We start from the raw sequence: 9,517 nt of genomic DNA on the forward strand, positions 1-9,517 counted from the left end.
GAGAGGCCCTACCCTGGAATCTGCGTCCACGATAAGAGCTGCATTCATGTGTATGCACAAGTCGAGCTTTACGCATCAGCTACATTTTATTTCTAGCGCAAAGCAGTTATCCCTGCAACACACCAGCTGCTGTAACTCTGCTGCACGCTGGTTAACACTAATTTTTCTCTCATAACTGCTGCCCGCCTACTTGTACGCACCTACAGCCCGATATCTCAACTGCTAAAGCATCTGCACAAACAAAATCACATCATAAAGTCTGAGAGCCGCCTCGACGGACTATAACTGAGAAGAGCCAGCGCGCGTTTCCCGCCCTCGGTCCTGTTCTCCTCATGCTCGGATAGCGAGCTGGCCCAGACCGCACCGTTCTGTGCGCGCAACCCCGAGATAATGACCTATTAGCGGAATTGGGATTAATTTGTAGCCAATTACAATCCGCAGAGTTGAATAGGAATGACTAAATAAGGAGGGGGACGGACACACACACACACACGGACATATGTGCTTGTATAAGATTGAGGGCTCTCGAGAGGCCAGCTAAAAACCAAAAAAGGAGTTGAGAGCTGCACAAGCTAAAGGACAGAGAGGAGAGAGAAGGAGGGGGGGGGGGGTTCACTTAACTAATGAGGACAGAGAAAGAGAGAGAGAGAGCGCCAGAGAGAGAGGGCTAGTTTTAACCATTAGATGGATCAGCGTCTGTCCCGCCCTCAACTCCTGTCAGGCTTCCAGGGCGCGCACCAACCGGTGACCAGACAGAGCGAGCGAGGCTGGAGGTTGGGACGCCGAGCGCTGTTTACTTCTGTGTGCCAACAGGGGGATAACAGTGCTATACAAGACAGACAGACATTAGATTAGACGTTGTGTTGCCGCGGTGGATCCGGAGGATGAAGGGGAAAGAGCCGGAGAGAAGAAGACAGAGAGAAGAAGTCTAAACTTTTACGGGACCACGTCCGGTAATCGAGTTAACCCCCCCGAATCTGTCTAGACTCTTACCGATGGGAAACTTTAACGGGCTGAAAACCTCACCTCAGACTGGATGTTGACCGGCCTATGGTGTGACGGTATTATTTTGAAATGAGTATGATACAGACCCTGTAAAACGGTTTAATCAGATTCTTTTTCATTTTACACCGCTCCTGCATTTTAATCCGGATTCACACTTTATGGGAAAGGGAGAGTAAAGTGATGAACCGGGACAGAGCGGTACCGGGGCCCGGAGGAGACGGGGTCCAGACCGTGATAAGCCGGGACAGAGCAGTAGCAGGGCCCGTGGCGGACGCGGTCCAACCCGTGATGAGCCGGGACAGAGCGATACCAGCACCCGACGGGGACGTGGTCCAGACTGTGATGGGCCCGGACAGCGGAGACATGCTGGACGGAGTTTCACCCGGGGAGAAGCGGCTATTCTCTAACGCTGTAGCCACAAGCAGAGATGCCCAGGCCGTGGAGAACCACTCTGAACCCCCGCCGACGAACCCGGTGTTAGCCCCGCCACAGCAGGTAGATGCATGGGATCAAACTTTAGTGATTTTCTCTGGGGAAAGTGTGTAACTGTAGCAGCAGACAATAACAGGGTAGGGTACTTTACGGTGTAGGCTGAATGAAAACAGACCGGACTTGGCACAAAAAGAACAGAGTAAGTAAAGACCTAAAAAGTAAAAACGTAATGAAATGTACCTGAAAACAAAGGATTGCAGCGTTACCCGACTGAGCACAAGAACCGCCGAAAATGTACTGTCTCAGAAAGAAATGAATGGGATTTAAAGGGGACAAGTAAAGTGATTTTTAGGATTTTTTTTCGATGATGATATTTCTAGTTTTTGTCTTGTCCTGTAAAACGACCTGCGGCCCTGAGTCGGCATGTTGCGCCCCTCTGGATAGACGAGGCCTTAAATGAGAAATATCAGTAAAATTAACAGCCATTTTGCTTTGGTATTGTGACAGGAAGCAATAAAACTTAACTATATAGATCAACTCAAATGCGTTTCCATAAAAACACAGAGTGAAATAGACTTCTTATTCTGTTGTGCTCGAATCGATAGAAAGCGAATGACAACGTGCGAATTACACAGTTTCGGAATTATGTCATTTAATATGAATTGAAGCATGTAAATAATAAAATCGTTCCCTTTCCCTTAAATTAAATAATCATCAGCTAAACGAAAAACCCATAAAGTGTTACTTTAAAAATAGTTACAATTTTAAAAAGTAGACCTGTTAGTTTTCGGGAAACCATCATATTTATATCCTGGAAACAGATTAAATTTAACTGGCGCAGATTACAACCCAGGTTCATTATGAAGCCCTTATTTAATTTCTCTTAATCACATTTCTGATCATGGTATTGTGTAATTATTCTTATCACCAGATGTTAATAGGCCCCATGGTCCTACCCGCATGCTCCCTTGGATTATTTAAAGAGAGAATTATATTATTATTAAAGTGTGATTTTTCATGTAGACATGCTACACACCAGCTTCATTATTAAATGAATGATCCTAATCAGGATGTAGTGCGAGGGAAAGCAACACTGAACCACTGAACCACCTTTTATCTGCTTAACACACTTGGCCACCTTTTTGGCTTGACATAAATCTTAAGGAAATAAATTCAGTGTGTATATCCATATCATATAGGGTCAAACTGATGTTAGTTATATGAGTATTGGGGATTTTATGGAATCCATAAATTAATGCTTTCATTAAATTCTAAAAAAAAGTGTGTGTTTGTTTTACACTTCATCTAAATAAAATAAAAAAAATAGTGTTTACTTCCTTTTCGTCTATACTCAGCTTTTCTTTCAACACTAGACATGTATAAATAAAATGGGGTTGATTCGTTTGCTTTCTGATAACCTACTGACCGCTACATATTGGATATAGTAAATTTAGTGGGTGATGTGTGTTGATTTGTGTTGGTGCTGTGGGTGTTTGCTTTATGAATACAGTTTACCGTCCGTGTTATTGACTGTGATGTGTTCTGTTCACATAGTTTGTTTCAAAAGGCCTAATTTAACACCAGTTTTAACACAAGTTACAACCATGGAGAATATGTCATTACTGTATTTGTAGCCTATTTATTGCACCTTTGTCATTGTTATTATTATTGTTGTTGTTGTTGTTACATGGTAATATAAATAATGTTGGCTTTTTTTAAATGCATAATCATACTAAATAATTATGAATAAATTCACTCAGTTAGAGGGTTTTTTATAAAACACATTGCAAACTTAGAACATCGACAGTGGGGAGATCCAAAACCTCATCCTGCTTGGAACAGCTTTAGTACCTTGACTCAGCAGGGTATCACACTGCCAAGGGCCGGAGAAGAAGAAGAAGAAGAAGAAGAAGAAGAAGAAGAAGAAGAAGAACTAATACAAGAGGCGCACACCAAACTTGAGCTATTAACTGAAAGCATAATAATAATAATAATAATAATAATAATAATAATAATAATAACAACCACAAGAACAACAACAACAACAACAACAACAACAAATACAGCGAATGACGAATTCCGGTGTTGTAATTTGTCAGGGCCCCACCGGGCACCGGACCACCTCTTTCTCCGTTTTGGACATCCTGGACCCCAACAAGTTCACAAGCAGCCGGCGACATCAGCAGCAGCAGCAGCACGCGAGCCACCGGGGTGAACGCGATCTGAGCGCGTACGGAGCGGAGAACCGGAGAGGAGGAGCGGGTGAGCGCGAGTCAGGCCTGGAGCCCAGCAAAGGCTGCTACGTTGCTGAGGAATACCAGAGCAGTAAGTCTCAGTTTACAGGGACTTAACCTTTACACTCAGGCCCCTTAATGAACCAGTTAAACTTATTTGTTTGGGTTCTTTTTTAGTTTGATTTATTTTCCCGCCCCTTTGGTGCCCCGTTGCCTCTCTGTCCAAATGTCTTTAAAGGGCAGCGTGCATTTGCGGATCTAACTGCCTTTATTCAGTCTTCTTTTTCATTTTCGTTTCACTAAATCTTAGCGTGTTTTTGTATTTAATCTGAGGACTGTGAGGCAGTATTTAACCCCTCTAACTGTGAGGAAACTTGGTCTTCAATAAACCAAATTTCGTTGAAAATAAAGAACATTTTTTTTGGTCTTTTTTTCTTTTGTGGATACCTATATCTCTGTGTGTGTCATAGATTTGTTTTGATTTTTGTTAATATATTATTTTAAGCATTTATATACATTAAATATTCTGCTTGAATACTGGTTTTGATAGGCTCACGGAATAATCAGTTTGGCGACTTTTCTGTTGTCTCTGGATGTGTCTATTTACAGGATTTCCGAAGTTTTTTAAATCCCGGGGTTATTGATGTGTCACACAGAAAAGTGTGGGTTCAGAGCCCAATGATAAGGAGAATCTTGTGATGGTGTAACAAACCGACACCCCGATAATTCCTCCAGGAAATAAGCTCTTTATGAGTGGCGCTGTCCATGGGCCAAATCAGACAGTGAAATGAAAGAGACTCTGAGAATCTGAGAGGAAGTCTAAAATGTTCTTTCCGGCTGTTAGCTCTCTGCCAACGAGAGAAAAACTCTTCGCCGTTAATTGAAGCTCAGTTGAAAAAGAAAAAAGGCGCAAGGTAATTGGCAAAGGTGCGTGTGTGCGTGTGATCGGTATTATTGATTGGTGAATATCTGTTTCAACCAGCAAGCTGTACTCTGTGTGTGTGCGTGAACGTGTGTGTGTTTGAGATAGAGAGAGAGAGAGCCTCCATTCCAACCCATTAGCTGCAATCAACTCCGTTTCCTCTATTTGATCTAATACTGTTATACACGTCTGTTTCTGTTTGTTTCTCTTTTTCATCTTGTCCTCTTCTTTTTGTGTTTTTTATTTTTTTCTCTTAATTTCTTACTTTCATATTCTCTTTTTTAACCTTTAGATTTAATTTAACTTAATTCTCCTGACGTTTGGTGATTTCATTACACTTTTTCAAAAATACAAGTTTACATTTAAAAATGTTTTTAACAAAAAAAAACAAACACACATTAACTACAAATGAGATCAAACATAAATGACAAGAGCTGAACCTGACAAGCTTCAGTCCGTCCTCAAGAAAAAAAAATGTTATCCAATAAAAACGGGAATAAATATACAAATGAATATACAGAAGAGACTATTGGTTTACATTTAAAAGACTCTGGCTATTGCTCAAGTGATAAAGCGGGTCGTCCACTAATCTCTGTGTTTGCGGTTCGATCATCGGCTCCAAGTGTCCTTGGGCAAGACACTGAATACTAAGTTGCTCCAGATATGCAGGCCAGCGCCTTACATGGCATCTCCGTAGCCATCGGTGTGTGAGTGTGTGAGAGGCAAAATTGTAAAGCGGTTTGTAAACCGCTAAGATGAAAAGGCGCTATATAAGTGCAGTCCGTTTACAGTTTACTAAATCAGAATCAAACATTTATTTTAATCCACTGAATTTTCCCATGACATTGTCCAAAATAAAGGCCTAACGCTTTCTGTTGGATTTTTACTTGCAATAGGTGAACATGTTGATAATCATTAGGACAAGTCACACTTTCTAATCCTTACTCTATACAAACTTTTCCTATCTCATCAAACACGATGACACCTGTTTTATTTTTAACGTAGTTTTCAATCAGAGCACTAGACTGTGGAGAAGATGAATAAATGTGTGTCATATATAAGCTGAATATGTAAACATTTTTAAAATTAGCTGAATTTGGATCATTTCTGTATGTATTTTGACAGGTACTTCTGTTTAAAATGCTGTAGCATATACCCACAGATACTCTCCTTACCATTAATTGCTAATTAAAATTTCATCAAATCACACAGTGAAATTGCATTGCAAAAAAAAGTTTGTAGTCTAATACTCTCCAGAGGAATGTTATTCTAAAAATAAAATTAAGCAGAATTCTAGTGATCAAATGTTAAGTGTGTATTTTGTGTGTGAGAGTTCACAAGAAGCTCATTAAAAATACAGACTGAACAAGTATGGTTCAAACAATAAATAAGATTACATTTTTTATATTCCAATCACTGAACTATTTCTGTAATTTCAATGATGCACTTTTCAGTGAAGTCACTAGTTAAAATTTGTGGGAAAAATGAATAAGCAGATTATAAATGAATGTGGTTTAAGTGTTTTTTTTTGTTTGTTTTTTTTTTTCAATTTTAATTTTCACTGATGAAGGTTTGTTTTATGTTCTCTCTGTGTTTCTGTGCCAGTAAAACATGTATTTTTCCTTCAACTGTTGAAGCTCCTTTCTTTGAACTGTGTGAACCAGTCAACTAAATCAAAAAAGCATTTGATTGAAAGTTTTATACATTTTCTTTGATATTTGATTCAATGTAGTCAGATTAATCAGACCTCCTGCCAGATGATGGGACACATGTTTACAATGAATTTTTCAGGGGAGAGCAGGTGAAATTTTGATGGAAAGTGGCTTATTAAAAGAGTTAATAGGAATGCTTTTTATTACACTTTTTAATGTTCTTTTTATGTTGCACTTGTTCTGTAACTTGAGTATTTCTAGATTTCACGTCTACTTTTATTAATTTTTTGTTTCAACTCCAAATTTTCGATATGTGAACACTGAGCAAGGCTGGATTATCAACCAGACAACCGGCCAACTGCCCCCAGGTTCCAGCCCCTCTGGGCCCCGAAAGCCTCAGTTTGAATTTGTTCTCAGTATTTTGAATAATTGCAAATTTGTTGGGAATAATTTGTTTTATAACATCATAAAGCACAGCATCAACTGAAATGCTTAGGATGTTAAGGTGTCTGTTGTAGTTTTTCTGATTATTTCATATTTTGTATGGCCATGTGCCAAAATCTAGTCTTAATAACTACATTTTTGTAATTGCTATTATGTTTATATATTGTTAAATAAGTATGATAAAAAATACCAGAAAATAACTGACATACAACAAACCAGGAGAAAGTAGTACTCCAACTGACCTAAACACAAAACACAAAAGTGCAAATAGAGATTAATATGGGCTCACTAAGGGCCCACAGCTCATTTTTGCCCCTAGCGGAATATTCTGGCTCTGATCTTGAGTGCAGAGTAATCTGGCATTCCTGCTTCTCATGATTCATTTTTCAATATGGCTGAATTGGGCAGTCTCCAAATGTTTGGATGATAACAACTCAAAGAGAATTATATTTACAAAAAGGACTTTGACTAAATGGTAATTAGTTCCTCTGGGAGAGAATTTATAAAAGTTTTAAAGATTTGCAATTAAATGATCTAATTAGATATATAAGGAGTAGGCTTCAGTGAGTATCTGATTTCCACATTGCCAAATTAATTAATTTCAACTGCTGGCTTTTTGTTAATTCTGCCTCCCTGAGTGACTCTTTGGACTCATTATTTCCTGTTTTACTTTGAAAATACCACCCTGTGTGTCTATTGGTTGTTTTACTTCCTGTCTATGTTTTTTTACGCTTCTGTGATTGACTGCCCTGTCCTGATGTGTTTCACCTGTTCCCAATTACCCCTGCCTTCTTTGTGTATTTAAGTCTGTGTTTCCTTCACTCCTTGTCAGTTTTTCTGTGTTTGTTCCCACATGTTCTCAGTGGACTTATTACCTGTGTTGGATTGGTCCTGGTTTAGTTCCTTAGTTTTCCTTGTGTTTATTTTTCCTATTACCTGTGTTCCTGGATTCCTGCTTGCCATCTTATCCACCCAACTGACTGTAAGCCTGTTCACTCATCAAAAAGTTACTTCACTCATCCTTCGTGTGAATCTGCATTTGGGTCCTTTCCTGTGTTCCTATCATCTTCCCTGACAGAGGCAATATATATATGGTGCTGATCTCATGTGTTACTTTTAAAACGTTTTTTTTTTTTTTTAAATCCAGTGACCATATTTTACAGCATATAGCACAATGGGGCAGAAGTTCCAATAAGACAATGCAGATTCCCACCTCATGGCTTTCAGGACCTTGAAAGCCAAGGAGGATGTGTGGTTATTTAATGAGAAATTTGTCTGGTAATATAAACCACTAAAGCCTAGCATGAATTAAATGATAAAGGCTTTAAGACTGGTCTTGAATGTTCACCTAACCTTAAGGTCCTGTCTCTTATACAGGCCCTATTTTAAAATTTAGATTGAATACTTTTATTTAAATCTGTATTATGCTTACATGAATATTTCTAAATATATTTGCAACAAATAATCACAAACTGACTCCCACACATGGCAGAATGGTGTTCTGGGGCACAAGGCAAAACAAAGTGTACCAAAATCAACAGAATATGAACAGAGTGGGAGAAAGTGGATCAAAAGGGGTCCACAGTTCATCTATTTATTTTTTATTTACTCCCCCAAGGTCCCACAGCAGATTACTCAAATCTTGGAAAGAATTCTACCTTTACAGCAACAGCCAACAATTTCTGCTTCACTCTTTCTGGTCTGGAAAGACTCAAAGGTTCAATTTGTGTTTGCTAGACACAGATGTTGTTTTCAGTAGTTTGTTCAGTAGTTTTGTTGAGGCTGACATGTAGCAGTATATAGTGCTCGTTAGATGAACTGCAGCTCAACCCATACTGGCTGATTGCTGAGGGGTATTTATATCAAACCTACTTCATGCAGATAAATTCTGATTATGTAAACAGTTTTAATCTGACACTGTCTTTTTGTGTATTGCCAGAGGAAAGCTTTGTATACAGAAGCCCAGATGAGGATGACTACCACAGATCTGGGACCCCAGACTCAGAGGCTCCAGATGGCCCCTACAGCAGTGAGGAGAGCAGTTCAGCCCTGGCCAGTAGTGGAGAGAGAGATCTGGGCCAGCACAGCCACCAGGACCCCTCTAGAGACACCAAGAGCCCAGAAGGAGGTCCCATAGGTCAGATCACCAACATCCAGACCAATGGCGGCCACGGAGCCAAGCCCAAGAGGAAGCGCTCTGGCTCTGACTCAAAGTCAGGGAAGCCCCGTAGAGCCCGGACTGCCTTCACCTATGAGCAGCTGGTGGCACTCGAGAACAAGTTCAAGTCCACACGCTACCTGTCAGTGTGTGAGCGGCTCAACCTGGCCCTGTCACTCTCCCTCACTGAGACCCAGGTCAAGATCTGGTTCCAGAACCGTCGGACCAAGTGGAAGAAACAAAACCCTGGTGCTGATACCTCTGCACCCACGGGCGCTGGAGGAGCAGGAGGTACGGGGGGTGCAGGGGGAGGAGCAGGAGGAGGCCTGGGGAGCCTCAGTCCTCTCAGCCCGTCTCCCCCAGTCAGTGGGCACCTGGCCATGCATGCTGGCTACGCTGCCCACCATCACCCCCCCACCGGCAGCCTGGTCCAGCTGCCTTTCCTCACTGCCAGCCATGTCCTGTCCCCCTTTATGCTGGGGACACAGAGCTATGCTGCACCTGCCTTCTACAGCACACACCTGTAGAGACACACACATGCACACCCCTAGAGGGGTTCAAAACTACACACACTCTCAAACCTGAGATACACCCTCAAAGACACTGAGCCCAGAGACTGAAGTGTTTCAGTGTATAAATAAGCTGCAGCACAGTAGACAGTGTTCAGCTC

At 40.9% G+C, this 9,517-nt stretch overlaps 1 protein-coding gene across 3 annotated transcripts in view; it reads left to right on the forward strand.

The window, feature by feature from the left end:
- Window positions 1-1,185: 1,185 nt before the first annotated feature.
- The window catches only part of nkx1.2lb (NK1 transcription factor related 2-like,b), an 8,684-nt gene continuing 352 nt past the window's right edge, over window positions 1,186-9,517 (forward strand). Inside the window, exons 1-3 of one of the 3 annotated variants that reach the window (XM_040119679.1) lie at window positions 1,186-1,500; window positions 3,537-3,762; window positions 8,629-9,517. The exon at window positions 8,629-9,517 is cut by the window's right edge and continues 352 nt beyond it. In XM_040119679.1, coding sequence (XP_039975613.1) covers window positions 1,186-1,500; window positions 3,537-3,762; window positions 8,629-9,374 — 1,287 coding nt within the window. In that variant the 3' untranslated portion in view covers window positions 9,375-9,517. Of the gene's footprint in view, window positions 1,501-3,536; window positions 3,763-7,479; window positions 7,784-8,628 lie in introns of those variants that run through there. The other 2 variants (XR_005706571.1, XR_005706572.1) reach the window with 2 other exon arrangements.

Source organism: Xiphias gladius, chromosome 23 (assembly GCF_016859285.1).
Source record: "Xiphias gladius isolate SHS-SW01 ecotype Sanya breed wild chromosome 23, ASM1685928v1, whole genome shotgun sequence".
Lineage (NCBI taxonomy): Eukaryota > Metazoa > Chordata > Actinopteri > Istiophoriformes > Xiphiidae > Xiphias > Xiphias gladius.